The 21,548-nt window shown below is 43.6% G+C and overlaps 2 protein-coding genes across 5 annotated transcripts; one reads left to right on the top strand and one right to left on the bottom strand.

The window, feature by feature from the left end:
• The first annotated feature begins 100 nt into the window (after positions 1-100).
• On the top strand, positions 101-8,745 carry LOC311128087 (U4/U6 small nuclear ribonucleoprotein Prp4-like). 4 transcript variants are annotated; one of them, XM_084160054.1, is made up of 14 exons: positions 101-216; positions 539-749; positions 2,331-2,517; positions 2,780-2,867; positions 2,988-3,067; positions 3,321-3,414; positions 3,510-3,604; positions 3,742-3,800; positions 5,315-5,438; positions 5,679-5,768; positions 6,145-6,267; positions 7,142-7,249; positions 7,441-7,559; positions 8,102-8,745. In XM_084160054.1, the coding sequence occupies exons 2-14, from the start codon at positions 590-592 to the stop codon at positions 8,293-8,295; spliced, it is 1,521 nt and encodes a 506-aa protein (XP_084016180.1). In that variant the 5' UTR covers positions 101-216; positions 539-589; the 3' UTR covers positions 8,296-8,745. The 4 variants fall into 4 exon arrangements, with proteins under 4 accessions (XP_084016180.1, XP_084016178.1, XP_084016179.1 ...); XM_084160052.1 differs by having other exon boundaries at positions 6,142-6,267; XM_084160053.1 differs by having other exon boundaries at positions 110-176; positions 6,142-6,267.
• A 1,054-nt stretch (positions 8,746-9,799) lies between these two features.
• Positions 9,800-11,400, bottom strand: LOC311127320 (RING finger protein 224-like; the record flags this gene model as incomplete). The annotated part of the gene is made up of 3 exons (XM_084159131.1): positions 11,054-11,400; positions 10,507-10,795; positions 9,800-10,102 (listed from the first exon to the last, which is right to left on the bottom strand). The coding sequence occupies exons 2-3, from the start codon at positions 10,792-10,794 to the stop codon at positions 9,800-9,802; spliced, it is 591 nt and encodes a 196-aa protein (XP_084015257.1). The 5' UTR covers position 10,795; positions 11,054-11,400.
• Positions 11,401-21,548: the final 10,148 nt, after the last annotated feature.

The raw sequence follows: 21,548 nt of genomic DNA, 5'->3' as shown, positions 1-21,548 counted from the left end.
TATAATGATGAAGCGAAAACAGGTTTTTTGAAATGTTTGCAAATTTATTCAAATGTAAAAACAGAAATGTTAAACCCACTTTTTCTATAGACAACTTCCTGTGCTCGTACAGCAATACAACGTGAACCGGCTACCACTTTTGTGTTTTGATTTTGCTACCTGGTTACGGTTCTTTTGTAATTGCTTTGTTATTTCAAACCCGATACTAAAATACAGGTAAATTAATCACCGTAAATGTTGAACATTTTGTCTATTTGGTTATGCTTTTGGCAAACTGCTGAGTGTGTATTTAGGTTACCTAACGTTAGCTAGTTAGGCTATGTCAACGTACTGTTGTGTAAAGACAGTACTTTACAAACTCCCATGATTTTGTCAATGCATCCTAGCCATTTGATTTACTGATTAGGGAGTTGTCTATTGTTGGTTAGCAAATTGCTAGTTAGCAAGCTACACACTTTGCATCATTAGATTTAGGTGGTTGGCTATCAAGTTCTCATTCCATTTATTCATATCTCTGTGTGGCTATTGTCTACTCCAGGACAGTATCATTCATTGTGGTGAACAGTGGGACCAGACATAAAGACCAGAGATGTCTGACGATGATGAAGCACCGCTGGTGAAGAAGACCAGGATTTTCTATGGCAGTCTGGAGGAGAAGGAGAGGGAGAGGCTGGGACGAGAGTCCTCTGGGTCAGGCAAAGATTCTGTCAAAGCAGGCATCGAGGCTGGCAACATCAACATCTCCAGTGGTCAGTATACCATTACTGTTTATGGTTGCAGTCACATGTACAGTACCAGTCCGAAGTTTGGACACACCTACTCATTTTTACAATTTTCGACATTGTAGAATAATAGTGGAGACATCAAAACTATGAAACAGCACATATGGAATCATGTAGTAACCAAAAAAGTGTTAAACAAATCAATATATTTTAGATTCTTCAAAGTAGCCACCCTTTGCCTTGATGACAGCTTTGCACACTCTTGGCATTCTCTCAACCAGCTTCATGAGGTAGTCACCTGGAATGCATTTCAATTAACAGGTGTGCCTTGTTAATTTGTGGAATTTATTTCCTTCTTAATGTGTTAGAGCCAATCAGTTGTGTTGTGACAAGGTAGGGGTGGTATACAGAAGATAGCCCTATTTGGTAAAAGACCAAGCCCATATTATGGCAAGAACAGCTCAAATAAGCAAAGAGAAACTACAGTCCATCATTACTTTAAGACATGAATGTCAGTCTATCCGGAAAATGTCAAGATCTTTAAAAGTTTCTTCAAGTGTAGTTGCAAAAACCATCAAGTGCTATGATGAAACTGGCTCTCATGAGGACCGCCACAGGAAAGGAAGACCAAGAGTTACCTCTGCTGCAGAGGATAAGTTCATTAGAGTTACAAGCCTCATAAATTGCAGCCCAAATAAATGCTTCACAGAGTTCAAGTAACAGACACATCTCAACATCAACTGTTCAGAGGAGACTGCGTGAATCAGGCCTTAATGGTCGAATTGCTGCAAAGAAACCACGACTAAAGAAGATACTTGTATGGGCCAAGAAACACGATTTGGTCTGATGAGTCCAAATTTGAGATTTTTGGTTCCAACCGCCGTGTCTTTGTGCGACGGAGAGTAGGTGAACGGATGATCTCTGCATGTGTGGTTCCCACCGTGAAGCATGGAGGAGGAGGTGTGATGGTGTGGGGGTGCTTTGCTGGTTACACTGTCAGTGATTTATTTAGAATTCAAGGCACACTTAACCAGCATGGCTACCACAGCATTCTGCAGCGATACGCCATCCCATCTGGTTTGCGCTTAGTGAGACTATCATTTGTTTTTCAACAGGACAATGACCCAACACACCTCCAGGCTGTGTAAGGGCTATTTGACCAAGAAGACGAGTGATAGTGCTGCATCAGATGACCTGGCCTCCACAATCACCAAACCTCAACCCAATTGAGATGGTTTGGGATGAGTTGGACCGCAGAGTAAAGGAAAAGCAGCTCAGCATATGTGGGAATTCCTTCAAGATGGTTGGAAAAGCATTCCAGGTGAAGCTGGTTGAGAGAATGCCAAGAGTGTGCAAAGCTGTCATCAAGGCAAAGGGTGGCTACTTTGAAGAATCTAAAATATATTTTGATTTGTTTAACACATTTTTGGTTACTACATGATTCCATATGTGTTATTTCATAGTTTTGATATCTTCACTATTATTCTACAATGTAGAAAATAGTACAAATAAAGAAAAACCCTTGAATGAGTAGGTGTCCAAACTTCTGACTGGTACTGTATGTGTGTCTCTATTAAGTCAACTTACTTTCTCTCTTTATCCCCTCAGGTGAGTCCCTTGAGCTTGAGGAGCACGTGAGTGAGCGCCAGTCTGAGGTATTGGCAGACTTTGAGCGCAGAAAGCGAGCGAGACAGATCACAGTATCCACAGACGATGCAGAGGTCAAAGCTTGCTTACGGGCCCTTGGGGAGCCAATCACACTGTTTGGTGAGGGGCCTGCTGAGAGACGAGAGAGGTGAGTCACACAAGCATGGTTCTGTCCTCCCCTTCTAATATTTTTATGTGTGGATCAACAATTAAAGACCCTCTGAAGATTCTCTGATGCTTTTACAACATGTCAACCCCGTTCATTTACCAATTAAAACTGCAGTTTTGAGGTATTGTCTTTCTGCTTGAAAACACCCTATCTAAAGTTATATTTGGCATGCATTATATCCACCTCTAACCTTTGCTCAACCTCTCTCTTGCCCTCCCTGATTTTGTTATTTCTTTTCCAGGCTGAGGAATATCCTTTCTGTAGTGGGCCCAGATGCACTAAAGAAATCTAAGAAGGATGATGAGAGATCCAAACGTTCCCAAGAGGAGGTATGATTTGTAGCTTGACTCTCCTATATCTTTCTCTCACTACTACAACTTTTACACTGTATTCATTCAATATGGAGATAAACACACACATTTATATATTCTCCTGTCCATGTGTTTCAGTGTCAGCAGACGTGGTACCACGAGGGACCGACCACTCTGAAGGAGGCAAGGCTATGGTTGGCCAGATACTCTCTGCCCAGGTAATATAATAATATATGCCATTTAGCAGACGCTTTTATCCAAAGCGACTTAGTCATGCATGCATACATTGTTACATATGGGTGGCTCAGGGAATCAAACCCACAATCTTGGTGTTACAAGCGCCATGCTCTACCAACTGAGCCATACAGGAACACGGTACAGCTTGATTCTAATATTAGACCATAGTGACCATGATGACAATGACAGTTTCAATGGTTGTCAGGAAGTAGCATGTGTGTGATGTCTCAACAGGGCTGTGAAGAGGTTAGAGGACGCCAGAGCTCACAGGGAGATTCCAGAATCCACACGAACAGTCCGAACGCAAGAACTTCACAAGACCCTCAGGGTACGTCCTCCATCAAAGTCTCCAGAAGAATTCAAGAACCTGTCTTGTTTGTGAAAAACAGTTGTAGAATATCATAATTTTCTCTGCCCACTCAGAACCTGAGTAACTTCTGCAGTCAAATCGGTGACGACAGACCTATATCCTTCTGCCAGTTTAGCCCTAACTCCAAAATGCTTGTGACTGCATCTTGGTGAGTCCCTCAGTCTCCTCCCATTGCACTGCACAGACAGCAATGGTCTTGATGGGGTTCTATATCCATTTAGCCATCAAATAAGCATTTGTTAGAAGAAATGTCCTTGTCTTCCTGACTTGTTTTTTTCTCTCTAGGAGTGGCCTGTGTAAACTGTGGAATGTTCCAGACTGCACCCTTATCCGTACTCTTCGGGGTAAGAAGTATCTCTTATTTTTCTCAAATCATTTTACCCTTTCTTATCCATTGCATTGCAATTACTCTTTGTTTTTACTTCTGAAGTCCTGAATTAGGGCTGGGCGGTATACCGTATTTTACGATATACCGGTATGGTATTGATGCACGGACCGGTTTGGGTTTTTACTTTACCTTCTATAACGGTATTTGAATGTTTGGTTTGTTAAATGTGTTACGCTGTGTGTAACGTCCATTTTTATAGTTTACTTCGCTACTTGAGTCATCTCTATCCGCGCTTTCTCTCTCCATGCCGCTTTGTACGCAGACCTAGCCCGGCCCCGCCCCCGTCACTCAAGGAGCGCATTTTGTTGTTCCTCGACCACGAGAGACACTTGCGTTCAGTCTGCATGGTCAATGTAGCACATGCAACAATGTTGATGACAATGATGGTGTTTTCACTTTGCTTCTTAATATAAATTCACTAACATTCTATAATTACACTATTAGTTTGTGTTTCTTACATCTGCAAACAGCTAGTTTGTCATTTCTTAGCAAGTTGGCCCGAAATCCTGTTAGCCACTAATGCTAATCAGTCAGAGCAAAAGTAATTAGCTATACAGCCTGATAATACCAGTGACGGTGTAGACCCCCCCCACATTCTGAAAATATATATGCATAATAGAATTAAAATAATCATTCTATTTCCATGATTCCAACAGTTAACCCAAGTGTTTTGCTCTAAATTGCAAGTCAAATCGAATTGAAACGTTTGGTTAATAATAAGGCCTAGATTGTTTGTACATGTCATGCAGCCCTACGTGGAAGTGATCTCAAATGAGTGAAACAAATGCAGAAATTGATGAAAATGCAGATTTTTTTGAACAGTATAAAACAATCAGAATGAAGACCCATTGAAATCACGTGGAATGGGGCCTCCCGAGTGGCGCATCACTCTAAGGCACTGCATCGCAGTGCTAGAGGCGTCACTACAGACCCGGGTTCGATCCCGGGCTATGTCACAATCGGCCGTGATCGGGAGTCCCATAGGGCGGCGCACAATTGGCCCAGCGTCGTCCGGGTTCGGGGAGGGTTTGGCCGGGGGGGCTTTACTTGGCTCATCGCGCTCTAGCGACTCCTTGTGGCCGACCGGGCGCCTGCAGACTGACCTCTGTGTTTCCTCCAACACATTGGTGCGGCTGGCTTCCGGGTTAAGCGGGAGGGTGTTAAGAAGCACAGTTTGGCGGGTCATGTTTCGGAGGACGACCTTCGCCTCCGGACCCTTGGGGAGTTGCAGCGATGAGAAGATCGAGAAAAGGGGGTAAAATATAAAAAATAATCTCATAGTATGTGTTGCCACCTAGGCTCACAGACTACTCATGAATACAATTTGGAACTTTTATTATTCAAAAACATTAAATACCGTCATACTGTCCTTTTAAAAATGTTTTATACTGTGATATGCTATTTTGGCCATATCGCCCAGCCCTATCCTGAATGATAATGATAATAGTTCTTCTCTTTCCCTATCCTCAGGCCACAACACCCACGTGGGGGCCATCTGTTTCCATCCTCAGGCCACTCTGACTCTGGACGACTCTGATGTTAACATGGCCTCCTGTGCTGCCGACGGCTCCGTCAAACTCTGGAGTCTGGACAGGTCTGCTCTGGTTGATATCATACTGTATGTCTGTCTTTATCTCTGTCTGTCAAATGAGGGAAACTACCTAAAGTTTTATAAAATAAGATTCAGGAATAAATGGAGAGGGTTGACAAAAGCAGTATATGTTTTTTTCCAAATCTTATCATCAACAGTAGCTCACTGAGCTGGTGAAATTAATGGTGGTGATTTAAAATGCATGTTGATGTGTTGTAACCATGGTAACCCCTCTCTCTGCAGGGATGAGCCTGTAGCTGACATCGAGGGTCACTCCCAGAGGGTAGCACGAGTAGCCTGGCACCCCTCTGGACGCTTCCTGGGCACCACCTGGTGGGTGAATTTATTTTTAAACATTCTTTAAATTGTCTTGTTCTATCATTTTCCGAATGGCCGATCAAGGCAATACAATAAAACCAAAACATGGTCACTTGCACCAAATGTCTCAACTTTAGCCATATGTATTTACATTTTTACATTTTAGTCATTTTAGCAGACACTCTTATCCAGAGCGACTTACAGTTAGTGAGTGCATACATTTTTCATACTGGCCCCCCGTGGGAAACGAACCCACAACCCTGGCGTTGCAAGCACCATGCTCTACCAAGTGAGCTACAGGGGACATATATATGTTACTCTGGTCAGACTTGTGTCATTTGAATTGAATCTGAAGTGGGGCTTAATTCTCTCTGTCCCCTCTCCCTAGCAGCTATGACAACTCCTGGAGGCTGTGGGACCTGGAGGCCCAGGAGGAGATCCTGCACCAGGAGGGACACAGTAAAGGAGTCCACGACCTGCACTTCCATCCTGACGGCTCTTTGGCAGGCACTGGGTAAGATCTCACTGGAAATGCTATGAAAGTCTATGTCAATTGTCAATATTTGTTTACAATACGTTATTATTGGAGATACCGAAGATATCTCTGAAACTTTAAAAAAACGTACATTTTTGTGTTGTCTGTTGCTTGTCTCTGCACATCCTGTTGCAATGTGTTGCCAGCAAATCAAGTGAGTGGCTGGTCTCTTTTGTAGAGTATTATCCCATTATTTCTACATCAGACCTTCAGATAACTTGGATCTCAGTGTCATCTCCAAAACGAAAAACATTAGCTAGAAAAGGCTTTAATCAGAGCAGATCTATATTTGGCCTATAGAAGGGGATGGGGGGCTGTAGTAAAACAATGGTCTGATTCTGTGGTTCAATGGTCTGTTTAATGAAGGCCAGTAGATGTCCACCCAGTTATCTCAATTAGAAGCTTGGCAGAACAAAGAGCCTTTCAGTGGCTGGCTGGACTTGAATCATACAGGGATATTCCCTTCATATCCCCTCTTAATAACCTGCTGCCTTACATACACTCACTTCCCAACTCTCTCAGTGCACCTTGATCTCATTGATCTCATGCATATAATCAACTCAATCTACTGCCTGAGCAATATGGAGGACTGAGAAGGTTTAGTAGCTTGTTCTGTGATGTTATAACCTAAATTAAATTAAGGCAGATGCAACTGGCTCCATGTGACACACGAGCTGATGTGTTTGTGTACAGATCTACGCTATTGTTGTAAAGAGTCTTGAATGGTGCAAGTCAGTCAGCCCAATTGATATACAGTAGAAGGAATTACAGATCACTATTCACCTCTCATCTACAGGACTGTTGGTTGAATCCTAGTTTGCCTCGGTACACAATATTAATCTCTCTTTCTCAGGGGTCTGGATTCGTTTGGGCGTATTTGGGACCTTCGGACCGGGCGCTGTGTGATGTTCCTGGAGGGCCACCTCAAAGAGATCTACAGCATCGACTTCTCTCCCAACGGGTAAATGACATGGGAGATACTGTGTTATTGATATCTTATGGATAAGACCAGATAATCCTGACCATGTGATCTATAACTACGGTAGGAGAAACTCTGGTAGGAAAAACTCCTGGCCCTACTTATTGATGATGATAAGCCTGAGAGTGTGTGTTTGTAGGTCCAGTATTGAAACCATCTTCTCCTCTGTTTAGCTACCATGCAGCAACAGGAAGTGGGGATAACACCTGTAAGGTGTGGGACCTGCGTCACAGGAAGTGCATCTACACCATCCCCTCCCATCAGAACCTGGTGTCCTCCATCAAATTCCAACGTGAGTTTTTCCACGTCCCAGAGGCTACCTCCTTTACTTATTAATTGCACCTTAAAGGGATACTTTGGGATTTGGGCGATTAGGCCCTTTATCTACTTCCCCAGAGTCAGATGAACTCGTGAATACAATTTTCATGTCTCTGTCCATGCTAGTAGATACCCATAAACTTCCAGTCATTGCGCTAATGCTAGTTAGCATTGGCTCGCGAAGCTACCTCTAACTTCCTTCATACTGGATAGAGACATAAAAATGGTATCCATGAGTTCATCTGATTCTGAGGAAGTAGATAAAGGGCCTCATTGCCAAAATCCCAAAATATCCCTTTAACTTCATTTGGATTGATCCAGCATATGAACTGTAAATACTTGATTGACCCTATAATGGCATATATAGGTAACCCTTTGCACATTTTCATGCCAACGAATATCTCAATTATTTTCAAAGGTCACATGGTAAAAGGTTTAGCAGCTAGTTATGGACTGTTATAACTGGTTGCAATATTTCTGTGCTCGCATTTCCCTCTCCATCTGTTCCTCTCTTAGCCATTGACGGTCACTTCCTCCTGACCGGGGCCTATGACAACACAGCCAAGGTGTGGACCCACCCGGGCTGGTCCCCCCTGAAGACCCTGGCAGGCCACGAGGGCAAGGTGATGGGCGTGGACATGTCCCCTGACGGACAGCTCATCGCCACCTGCTCCTACGACCGCACCTTCAAGCTCTGGATGTCAGAGTGAGCAGGGGAGGGAGTATCACCCATAGAAATAGAATGGCATTCTATGGTACCACCTGTACCACTATTTCTATGGTACTACCTGTACCACACCTGTACTACTATTTCTATGGTAATACCTGTCATCCCATGCAAATAGAAGATCGTAGACCAAGATCTGCTACATATTTGCTTTTTCACGATTGACGGATGACTCTTTGAACATCCTAAATATTCTGAATTGTACACTTGTCTGATTTACATTTAGTAGATGGTTAAATTATTATTGAACAACAACGTTATCGAGTCTCCTGATGTTGTCTACAACTTTGAAGTTGTGGGCATACCTCCTGTCCTTTCTCCCAGATTATTTTTAAAATAATATGTTTTAGGTGATTTGTAAACACGTATCAGTTGGTGTCAGAAGTCGATCCAATTGCCCTTTGTCTTGTTTTTAATAAAAACATAAACTCCATATTTTCTTCTTTTACAATTGCACATGACAAAATGGTTACAGCCAGGTAACTGGCAAAATAATGGAAACACGTAAATGAGGGATACAAAGGATATTGAAAGCAGGTGCTTCCACAGGTGTGGTTCCTAAATGAATTAAGGGTCATGCATAAAAATGCTGGACAGGCCATTATTTTAGCTACCATGGCTTACCATAGGATGACAATGCCCCATCCACAAGGCACGAGTGGTCACTGATTGGTTTGATGAGCATGAAAACGACGTAAACCATATCCCATGGCTGTCTCCATCACCAGATCTCAACCCAATTGAACACTAATGGGAGATTCTAGAGCGGCACCTGAGACAGCGTTTCCATCAACAAAACACCAAATGCTGGAATTTCTAGTGGAAGAATGGTGTCACTTCTCTCCAATAGAGTTCCATACACTGGTAAAATCTATGCCAAGGTGCATTGAAGCTGTTCTGGCTCGTGGTGGCCCAAAGCCCTATTAAGAAATGTAATGTTGGTGATTCCTTTATTTTGGCAGTCAGTTACCTGTACATGCTCACACTGATAAATTATACTATAACTCAACGAAGTGTGTATAAAATAAGACTTTCAATAATCAAGATACCAATAGCCCAAATGTCCAACTGTATAGTTGAAAGGAGGCAGTAGAGGAGTCTGGGTTGTAGGTGAGCGCATTGAGTTCTTTATCCAGCATCCCATTTTGAGTGCTGAAACGTTCTTTCTCCCACAAGTCTTCAAATCAAATCAGAAACATCTTCCTGCGTAAAATGACACACAGACACAATGTTGTCCCCCACACAACTTTGTCAATCTCCTGACCAATATGTTCTCCCCAGTAATGTTAATTGCACACGTTATAACTAAGGCCTGGCATTTTCCTTGGTCAGATCACGCAGTCAGGCCCTAGTTATAACATATATTTTCCATTGTGTAGCCTTGGAAGCCCAGGTGTCCCTATAATCAGTTACAGGAGGTACTGTAATGGGAAAACTGCTGGCCAGATGCTTTAATAACTCCTGTCATTCATACATGACTGGGCAGCCTAGCAGCACCACCAGCAGCAGAAGAAGCGCCTGCAGCAGGGGCTCCTGTGGAAGCGAGGCTCAGCCAGTCCTCCATGGTTCCAGGTGGCCTGAGGCTGCTCTATGATGGACTGCTTCCCAAAGGAGGGCTTGTGCTCCAGCTGGTTGCTTAGTTCTCTTCCTCCCTGCCGGGGGCTGGACCTCTGGCTGTGCATGTCAGCCTTGACCCCCAGGAAAGATGCTAGGTCCAGGTCCAGGGCTGTAGCTCCCCCGCGAGGTAGCGGGGTATTCTGCCGGCATTGTGGACAGGGGATCCACATCTGCTGGGGAGTAGGAGAGAGAGCAGGGTTGATTGGGACACGTTGGTTCGTCAATCCCGTTATAGATTTTTAGGTAGGCTAATAGTTATGACTGCTGTAGCTAATAATGAGATCTCAATACAGCATTCCTCTTCGAAAGTGTCTGGAAGGAATCCGTTGCTCTTCAGGATTGGTCAAATTAATTTGAGATTATGCATATTGGCTGATCCTAACAAATCAGGTCTCCCCTTTATCAAATCACTTTCACGAAATCAAAGGAACAAGCTAATAGCTTGCCTTTGGGACATAGGCCAGTCTGTTTGAGCTATTCTGAAAGTGGTCCAAAGATCTTTTACTTTTTATAGTCCCTAATTGACCAGAGATGCTGCCTCTGTAGGACTGCTGTTGTGACAATCAGTCAGACCCACCTGCTCATTGAGGATGGTGTCAAGGCGTCTCAGGCAGGCCTGGCAGAAGGTGTGGCCGCAGTAGAGCTTGCGTGGCAGCCTCTCAGTCAGGTTGAAGGCACAGAAGCAAATGATACAGTCCAGTTTACGGCTGTCTCTGGATGGCTGAACTCCTCCAGCCTCCACACCACCCTCTACTGGGGCATCTACAGGGGCCTCTGGGGCCTCTAGGTTAGGGGCCTCTGCTGGTGCCTCTGGGGCATGAAAGTCTGGGGTATCAGGTACTGGGGCTTCCTCCTCCTCATCCATCCTGTACAGGAAACCAGATTATGAATGGCGCTTATTGCTAGGGCCCAAGTGACATTACGACTACAACTGATAATAAAATATTTATAGCACCTGTTATGTGCAATACAGTGCAGCCCAATGCTTAATAGGTCAAATAATCAAACACACCTGCAGCCAAATTATTGGAGAAAACTAACAGTTGATTAATACAAAGAGTGAGGAAAATAGAGGAATGGAATGAATAAGGCATTTAGACTAAAGAAAAAGGATTGAGACCCACGTTTGATGTCAGCTGTGGACTTCTGTTCCAACACTCTCTGTCCGGTCAGTCAGCTGTGGACTTCTGTTCCAACACTCTCTGTCCGGTCAGTCAGCTGTGGACTTCTGTTCCAACACTCTCTGTCCGGTCAGTCAGCTGTGGACTTCTGTTCCAACACTCTCTGTCCGGTCAGTCAGCTGTGGACTTCTGTTCCAACACTCTCTGTCCGGTCAGTCAGCTGTGGACTTCTGTTCCAACACTCTCTGTCCGGTCAGTCAGCTGTGGACTTCTGTTCCAACACTCTCTGTCCGGTCAGTCAGCTGTGGACTTCTGTTCCAACACTCTCTGTCCGGTCAGTCAGCTGTGGACTTCTGTTCCAACACTCTCTGTCCGGTCAGTCAGCTATGGACTTCTGTTCCAACACTCTCTGTCCGGTCAGTCAGCTGTGGACTTCTGTTCCAACACTCTCTGTCCGGTCAGTCAGCTGTGGACTTCTGTTCCAACACTCTCTGTCCGGTCAGTCAGCTGTGGACTTCTGTTCCAACACTCTCTGTCCGGTCAGTCAGCTGTGGACTTCTGTTCCAACACTCTCTGTCCAGTCAGTCAGCTGTGGACTTCTGTTCCAACACTCTCTGTCCGGTCAGTCAGCTGTGGACTTCTGTTCCAACACTCTCTGTCTGGTCAGTCAGCTGTGGACTTCTGTTCCAACACTCTCTGTCCGGTCAGTCAGCTGTGGACTTCTGTTCCAACACTCTCTGTCTGGTCAGTCAGCTGTGGACTTCTGTTCCAACACTCTCTGTCCGGTCAGTCAGCTGTGGACTTCTGTTCCAACACTCTGTCCGGTAAGTCAGCTGTGGGGTGATATAAGACAACAGGTTGGTTGGAAGCAGAGACACCGATATCTATTTACTGGATAAGAGTGTCTGCTAAATGACAAAAATGTAAATGTAAACCGAATGTCAGTCTCACTCAGATCTTCTATACCAGCAGTTCTCAAACCTCTCCTCAGGGACCCTCAGCCCTTAAATGTATTTTAACTATTCCACAGCTACCAAACCTGATTCAAATTGTGAACTAATCATCAAGCTCTTGACTAGGTGAATCAGGTGAATTAGTTCAGGGCTACAACAAAATTGTGAAACGTCTGGGGGTCCCTGAAGAGAGGTTTGAGAACCACTGTTCGTTACTACCTATTGATTGTCCTTAACTAAAACATTGCCTAACAGAACTGAAAAAAAAAACTTACAAAACATGGCATACCTTCTGGTTTGTCCACCAAACCTCCTAAATGTCCTTGGTAGTTCCCTGGAGACCTGGCCTGACTTCTGTTTTCAAAGCAACCTCCGTCCCAGGACCAGTCCAGCGTCGTACTCCTTTACTGACAAACTAAAGCTACACTACTGTTATACAGTATAGGGTCAGATAGTAGAGAGATGACCTTATTACATAGCCTAGTTCCTGTTGTCTCTAGTACAATCCCATGGAGAGTAGGTCCTCCTCCCTTTATCTCCCCTGTTGTTCTACTCTACTCTTCCACATAAGCTGCTCTCGTCTCTAATGAAGGGCAAACAATGTGGAAGCCTGCAGCGGCTGCTCAGGCCGTTTAATATTTCAGGCTGCCCGTCCCTGTGAACTCACACTCATAGGCCTGTCAATGGAGCGTGTTACATATTAAATATGCCACAGAGAACAGTGGGGTTCTCATGGGGAGAGGGAGCTTATTAATCTCATCTATGGGGCCAATGGGATGGGCCCTTGGCCTCTCTGCCCTACCATGTATACAATCAAACACACATATGCACTGGTGTGCACGCAAACATATACACGATAACACACACACTCACAGGCGACCCAGGCTCACGTTCCTGTTTGGAGGGAGCAGGCAGCAGATTAGTTTACACTGGCAACAACAGACAAGAAGAAACCCTACACTCTCCATCCACTAGCATACAGCACTCAACTTCATAAGACCCAGTCACCCAGGACCCATAAGCAACATACTGTAGGTATCCTTGTAACCTTCACAATGTGACATTGCCTTGTCCAGTCTGAAAAAGACCCCTAGCCAATCTTTTCCCAGGACACCACTTTCAGATCTGAAGAGACTGGATAAGTGTAAGCAATATGGTGATTGGTAATGGACTTCATGGAACTTATATCTGTCCAGTTCCTACAGTGCATTTGGAAAGTATTCAGACCCCTTAACTTTTTCCACATTTTGTTACGTTACAGCCTTATTCTAAAATGGATTTAATTATTTTTCCCCTCATCAATCTACACACAATACCCTATAATGATGAAGCGAAAACAGGTTTTTTGAAATGTTTGCAAATGTATTCAAATGTAAAAACAGAAATACCTTATTTAAGTATTCAGACCCTTTGCTATGAGACTCTAAATTGAGCTCAGGTGCATCCTGTTTCCATTTATCATCTTTGAGATGTTTCTACAACTTGATTGGAGTCCACCTGTGGTAAATTCAATTGATTTGACATGATTTGGAAAGGCACACACCTGTCTATAACAACTTAGCAGTAAAATGGGTTAGCTCTTACCTGCAAGGTAGAAAACAGATGGTAGATGTGGATGGGACCCTGTCTAAACCCAAAATCTTGAACTGCGGGGTACCCCAAGGGAGTGTGCTGGGTCCACTTTTCTTTCCATTATATATAAATGATCTGAAATCTGCCTGTACATGTGACCTTTTCCTATGCAGATTATTCTGCACTGTTGATTTCCCACAAAAACAAAAAGGTGGTTGAGAAAGCCCACAGTGCTGAACTTCTGAATGTCAGTAAATGGCTATACAGTGAGGCAAAAAAGTATTTGATCCCCTGCTGATTTTGTACATTTGCCCACTGACAAAGAAATGATCCATCTATAATTTTAATGGTATGTTTATTTGAACAGTGAGAGACAGAATAACAACAAAAAAATCCAGAAAAACGCATGTCAAAAATGTTATACATTGATTTGCATTTTAATGAGGGAAATAAGTATTTGACCCCCTCTCAATCAGAAAGATTTCTGGCTCCCAGGTGTCTTTTATACAGGTAATGAGCTGAGATTAGGAGCACACTCTTAAAGGGAGTGCTCCTAATCTCAGTTTGTTACCTGTATAAAAGACACCTGTCTACAGAAGCAATCAATCATTCAGATTCCAAACTCTCCACCATGGCCAAGACCAAAGAGCTCTCCAAGGATGTCAGGGACAAGATTGTAGACCTACACAAGGCTGGAATGGGCTACAAGACCATCGCCAAGCAGCTTGGTGAGAAGGTGACAACAGTTGGTGCGATTATTCGCAAATGGAAGAAACACAAAAGACCTGTCAATCTCCCTCGGCCTGGGGCTCCATGCAAGATCTCACCTCGTGGAGTTGCAATGATCATGAGAACGGTGAGGAATCAGCCCAGAACTACACGGGAGGATCTTGTCAATGATCTCAAGGCAGCTGGGTCCATAGTCACCAAGAAAACAATTGGTAACACACTAAGCCGTGAAGGACTGAAATCCTGCAGCGCCCGCAAGGTCCCCCTGCTCAAGAAAGCACATATACAGGGCCGTCTGAAGTTTGCCAATGAACATCTGAATGATTCAGATGAGAACTGGGTGAAAGTGTTGTGGTCAGATGAGACCAAAATCGAGCTCTTTGCATTAACTCAACTCGCCGTGTTTGGAGGAGGAGGAATGCTGCCTATGACCCCAAGAACACCATCCCCACCATCAAACATGGAGGTGGAAACATTATGCTTTGGGGGTGTTTTTCTGCTAAGGGGACAGGACAACTTCACCGCATCAAAGGGACGATGGACGGGGCCATGTACCGTCAAATCTTGGGTGAGAACTCCTTCCCTCAGCCAGGGCATTGAAAATGGGTTGTGGATGGGTTTTCCAGCATGACAATGACCCAAAACACACGGTCAAGGCAACAAAGGAGTGGCTCAAGAAGAAGCACATTAAGGTCCTGGAGTGGCCTAGCCAGTCTCCAGACCTTAATCCAATAGAAAATCTGTGGATGGAGCTGAAGGTTTGAGGTGCCAAATGTCAGCCTCGAAACCTTAATGACTTGGAGAAGATCTGCAAAGAGGAGTGGGAAAAAATCCCTCCTGAGATGTGTGCAAACCTGGTGGCCAGAAATCTTTCTGATTGAGAGGGGGTCAAATACTTATTTCCCTCATTAAAATGCAAATCAATTTATAACTGTTTTGACATGCGTTTTTCTGGATATTTTTGTTGTTATTCTGTCTCTCACTGTTCAAATAAACCTACCATTAAAATTATAGACTGATCATTTCTTTGTCAGTGGGCAAACGTACAAAATCAGCAGGGGATCAAATACTTTTTTCCCTCACTGTATGACAATAAGCTGTCACTTCACCTTGGAAAAACAGAATCCATCTTGTTCGGATCCAAGGTGAAACTGAGGAAATCCCCTGATTTTAATGTGGTAGTAGGTGACATAGTAGTCGCAGCAAAATACTCTGTTATGTATCTTGGATGTGTGCTAGATAAACATCTGACAGGGGAGAGCATGGCACAAAACGTTATCTCCAAATTAGGTTTCTGGCAAGAACCTCCAAATATCTGGATAAGAATGCAATGGGGACATTGGCAAGGGCTCTTGTTCAGTGCCACTTTGACTATGCATGCTCTTCCTGGTACAATAGTGCCCCCAAGATAATAAAATGTAAATTGCAGACATCTCAGAACAATTTAGTCAGGATTATTCTTAAACTTCCAGCATTTACGCATCTTGACTATTCCCACTTTGAAAGCCTTAGATGGGTCAAAGTGGAGGAGAGAGTCACTCAGATTAAATTGTGTCTTGTACATAAGATTGTCCACAGTATGGTCCCCAGGTACCTATGTAACTACTTTAACTTAGTAAGGGATAACCATAACTATTCCACTAGAAGGAGTGAAACTGACGTTGTTCCTTTTAGATTTAAAAGTGGTATGGGGAAATACACTTTTTTATACTCAGCTGCCATTCGTTGGAATAGTCTTCCGAAGAATTTGAAACTTACAACTGCCATAGGTAGTTTCAAGTTCTCAATGAAAAAATTGCTAAATAGTAGCATGTCTCAAAAGTGAGTCGTAAGATTATAGTACGTGGCTGAGAAGGAAACACCCTGGATAGCATATGGTCTGCCTTTTGGTGCCTGTTGTTTATTATATGGTGATTGTCTTGTATATATTAGGGATTGATTGTTTTATATATTAAGGGTATGTGAGACAAGGGAGATGTACCTGTCCATAGTTGTTTATTAGGAAAGGAAATTGAACTAATTACCTCATGTTATGAAACAAACAACATATTTTGTCTGTCATTGTCTGTTGCCATTACAATTACCACCTAACCTTGTTGCATTCCCCATTCCCCCTTCCCTCTTCAAAAGGACCACAATGGAAATAAACTGTTAAGCTTTATTGTGTTATCCTTGATGATTTTCATAAATTGTATGTGGAGGCATCACCGGCTGGAGCGCCCTTATGTTTGTATTTTACAAATTGTCAAATAAATTCAATCAATCAATCAGTCCCACAGTTTACAGTGCATGTCAGAGCAAAACCAAGCCATTAGGTTGAATTATTTGTCCGTAGAGCTCCGAGACAGGGTTGTGTAGAGGTACAGATCTGGGGAAGGGTACCAAAACATTTCTGCAGCATTGAAGGTCCCCAAGAACACAGTGGCCTACATCATTCTTCAATAGAATAAGTTTGGAACCACCAAGACACTTCCTATAGCTGGCCGCCCGGCCAAACTGAGTAATCGGGGAAGAAGAGCCTTGGTCAGGGAGGTGACCAAGAACCCGATGGTCACTCTGACAGAACTCCAGAGTTCCTCTGTGGAGATGGGAGAACCTTCAGAAGGACAACCATCTCTGCAGCACTCCACCAATCAGGCCTTTATGGTAGAGTGGCAAGACGGAAGCCACTCTTCAGTAAAAGACACATGACAGCCTGCTTGGAGTTTGCCACAAGGCATCTAAAGGACTCTCAGACCATGAGAAACAAGATTCTCTGGTCTGATGAAACCAAGATTGAACACTTTGGCCTGAAAGCCAAGCGTCACGTCTGGAGGAAACCTGGCACCATCCCTATGGTGTAGCATGTGTTTCAGCGGCAGGGACTGGGAGACTAGTCAGGATCAAGGGAAAGATGAACGGAGCAAAGTACAGAGAGATCCTTGATGAAAACCTGCTCCAGAGCGCTCAGGACCTCAGACTGGGGCAAAGGTTCACCTTCCAACAGGACAACGACCCTAAGCACACAGCCAAGATAACGCAGGAGTGGCTTCGGGCAAGTCTCTGAATGTCCTTGAGTGGCCCAGCCATAGTCCGGACTTGAACCTGATCAAACATCTCTGGAGAGACCTGAAAATAGCCGTGCAGCGATGCTCCCCATCTAACCTGACAGAGCTTGAGAGGATCTGCAGATAAGAATGGGAGAAACTCCCCAAATACAGGTGTGCCAAGCTTGTAGCGTCATACCCAAGAAGACTTGAGGCTGTAATCGCTGCCAAAGGTGCTTCAACAAAGTACTGAGTAAAGGGTCTGAAAACGTATGTAAATGTAATATTTCAGTTTTTATTTTTAATACATTTGCAAACATTTCTAAAAACCTGTTTTTGCTTTGTCATTATTGGGTATTGTGTGTAAATTGATGAGGGAATAAAAAAATTATCCATTTTATAATAAGTCTGAATACCTTCTGAATGCACTGTAGAGATCTGAAAACGCCAAGGTGTTAGGGACTTGAAAAAGGAACTAGTGGTTGTTTTCCTTAGTTTACCCTCTTGTCTATGCTGTAAACTCTAGGTTTTTCATAATCAATGTACAATATAGCAATGTCAAACCGTGCAAAGCATGGTCTACTTAGCAATAAGGCCCGAGGGGGTGTGGTATATGGCCAATATACCATGGCTAAGGGCTGTTCTTAGGCACGACGCAACACACCTGGATACAGCCCTTAGCCGTGGTATATTGGCCACATACCACAAACCCCAAAGGTGACTTATTGTTATTACAGTGAGGGAAAAAAGTATTTGATCCCCTGCTGATTTTGTACGTTTGCCCACTGACAAAGAAATGATCAGTCTATAATTTATTTTAATGGTAGGTTTATTTGAACAGTGAGAGACAGAATAACAACAACAAAAATCCAGAAAAACGCATGTCAAAAATGTTATACATTGATTTGCATTTTAATGAGGGAAATAAGTATTTGACCCCCTCTCAATCAGAAAGATTTCTGGCTCCCAGGTGTCTTTTATACAGGTAACGAGCTGAGATTAGGAGCACACTCTTAAAGGGAGTGCTCCTAATCTCAGTTTGTTACCTGTATAAAAGACACCTGTCCACAGAAGCAATCAATCAATCAGATTCCAAACTCTCCACCATGGTGAAGACCAAAGAGCTCTCCAAGGATGTCAGGGACAAGATTGTAGACCTACACAAGGCTGGAATGGGCTACAAGACCATCACCAAGCAGCTTGGTGAGAAGGTGACAACAGTTGGTGCGATTATTCGCAAATGGAAGAAACACAAAATAACTGTCAATCTCCCTCGGCCTGGGGCTCCAAGCAAGATCTCACCTCGTGGAGTTGCAATGATCATGAGAACGGTGAGGAATCAGCCCAGAACTACATGGGAGGATCTTGTCAATGATCTCAAGGCAGATGGGACCATAGTCACCAAGAAAACAATTGGTAACACACTACGCCGTGAAGGACTGAAATCCTGCAGCGCCCGCAAGGTCCCCCTGCTCAAGAAAGCACATATACAGGGCCGTCTGAAGTTTGCCAATGAACATCTGAATGATTCAGAGGAGAACTGGGTGAAAGTGTTGTGGTCAACTCGCCGTGTTTGGAGGAGGAGGAATGCTGCCTATGACCCCAAGAACACCATCCCCACCGTCAATCATGGAGGTGGAAACATTATGCTTTGGGGGTGTTTTTCTGCTATGAGGACAGGACAACTTCACCGCATCAAAGGGACGATGGACAGGGCCATGTACAGTCAAATCTTGGGTGAGAACCTCCTTCCCTCAGCCAGGGCATTGAAAATGGGTCGTGGATGGGTATTCCAGCATGACAATGACCCAAAACACACGGCCAAGGCAACAAAGGAGTGGCTCAAGAAGAAGCACATTAAGGTCCTGGAGTGGCCTAGCCAGTCTCCAGACCATAATCCCATAGAAAATCTGTGGAGGGAGCTGAAGGTTAGAGTTGCCAAACGTCAGCCTCGAAACCTTAATTACTTGGAGAAGATCTGCAAAGAGGAGTGGAACAAAATCCCTCCTGAGATGTGTGCAAACCTGGTGGCAACATTTTTGACATGTGTTTTTCTGGATTTTTTTGTTGTTAATTTGTCTCTCACTGTTCAAATAAACTTACCATTAAAATTATAGACTGATCATGTCTTTGTCAGTGGGCAAACGCACAAAATCAGCAGGGGATCAAATACTTTTTTCCTTCACTGTATATACTGGTTACCAACGTAATAAGAACAGTAAAAAAGAAATGTTTTGTCATACCCGTGATATACTGTCAGCCAATCAGTATTCAGGGCTCGAACCGCCCAGTTTATAATTGCAGTTAGACCAGGCTTGAGGAATGTTGTAAATGGACTGTCATTAAAAAACAAGCATTGGTTGATACATTGGTGTTTTGTGACACTTGAGACACTAGATGGTAGCAGAGATCAGACAGACAGCCAGATATATGTATACAGTTGAAGTCGGAAGTTTACATACACTTAGGTTGGAGTCATTAAAACTAGTTTTTCAACCACTCCACAAATTTCTTGTTAACAAACTATAGTTTTGGCAAGTCGGTTAGGACATCTACTTTGTGCATGACACAAGTAATTTTTCCAACAATTGTTTACAGACAAATTATTTCACTTATAATTAACTTTATCACAATTCCAGTGGGTCAGAAGTTTACATACACTAAGTTGACTGTGCCTTTAAACAGCTTGGAAAATTCCAGAAAATGATGTCATGGCGTTAGAAGCTTCTGATAGGCTAATTGACATAATTTGAGTCAATTGGAGGTGTACCTGTGGATGTATTTCAAGGCCTACCTTCAAACTCAGTGCCTCTTTGCTTGACATCATGGGAAAATCAAAATAAATCAGCCAAGACCTCAGAAAGAAAATTGTAGACCTCCACAAGTCTGGTTCAACCTTGGGAGCAATTTCCAAACGCCTGAAGGTACCACGTTCATCTGTACAAACAATAGTACGCAAGTACAAACACCATGGGACCACGCAGCCGTCATACCGCTCAGGAAGGAGACACGTTCTGTCTCCTAGAGATGAACGTACTTTGGTGCGAAAAGTGCAAATCAATCCCAGAACAACAGCAAAGGACCTTGTGAAGATGCTGGAGGAAACAGGTACAAAAGTATCTATATCCACAGTAAAACGAGTCCTATATCGACATAACCTGAAAGGCCGATCAGTAAGGAAGAAGCCACTGCTCCAAAACCGCCATAAAAAAGCCGGACTACGGTTTGCAACTGCACATGGAGACAAAGATTGTACTTTTTGGAGAAATGTGCTCTGGCCTGATGAAACAAAAATAGAACTGTTTGGCCATATTGACCATCGTTATGTTTGGAGGAAAAAGGCGGCTGCTTGCAAGCCGAAGAACACCATCACAACCGTGAAGCACGGGGGTGGCAGCATCATGCTGTGGGGGTGCTTTGCTGCAGGAGGGACTGGTGCACTTCACAAAATAGATGGCATCATGAGGAAGGAAAATTATGTGGATATATTGAAGCAACATCTCAAGACATCAGTCAGGAAGTTAAGCTTGGTCGCAAATGGGTCTTCCAAATGGACAATGACCCCAAGCATACTTCCAAAGTTGTGCCAAAATGGCTTAAGGACAACAAAGTCAAGGTATTGGAGTGGCCATCACAAAGCCCTGACCTCAATCCTATAGAAAATGTGTGGGCAGAACTGAAAAAGCGTGTGTGATCAAGGAGGCCTACAAACCTGACTCAGTTACACCAGCTCTGTCAGGAGGAATGGGCCAAAATTCACCCAACTTATTGTGGGAAGCTTGTGGAAGGCTACCCAAAATGTTTGACCCAAGTTAAACAATTTAAAGGCAATGCTACCAAATACAAATTGAGTGTATGTAAACTTCTGACCCACTGGGAATGTGATGAAAGAACTAAAATCTGAAATAAATCATTCTCTCTACTATTATTCTGACATTTCACATTCTTAAAATAAAGTAGTGATCCTAACTGACCTAAAACAAGGAATTTGTGCTAGGATTAAATGTCAGGAATTGTGAAAAACTGAGTTTAAATGTATTTGGCTAAGGAGTATGTAAACTTCCGACTTCAGCTGTAAATGCAGCCAGTCACAGCATGTTCAGGATGGGTGTAGGCGGCCGACTCTTAGGGGGAAGAGGACCGCCACAGAATGAAACATCTACTCAAAAGACTGACCATTGCAACATATGGTTTTGGAAAGTTATTGTCGTTGGCTGT

Source organism: Coregonus lavaretus (assembly GCF_964263955.1).
Source record: "Coregonus lavaretus genome assembly, chromosome: 4".
NCBI lineage: Eukaryota > Metazoa > Chordata > Actinopteri > Salmoniformes > Salmonidae > Coregonus > Coregonus lavaretus.
This window is presented reverse-complemented; position numbering and strand designations above follow the sequence as displayed.

What these genes read in the sequence shown, in the direction of transcription:
- LOC311128087 (XM_084160052.1), top strand. Translation starts at nt 590, where the DNA reads ATGTCTGACGATGATGAAGCACCGCTGGTGAAGAAGACCAGGATTTTC. An exon ending in ATGCTTGTGACTGCATCTTG is followed by an intron (nt 3,605 to 3,741) that starts GTGAGTCCCTCA and finishes TTTTCTCTCTAG; the next exon opens with GAGTGGCCTGTGTAAACTGT. An exon ending in CGCTTCCTGGGCACCACCTG is followed by an intron (nt 5,769 to 6,141) that starts GTGGGTGAATTT and finishes CCCTCTCCCTAG; the next exon opens with CAGCTATGACAACTCCTGGA.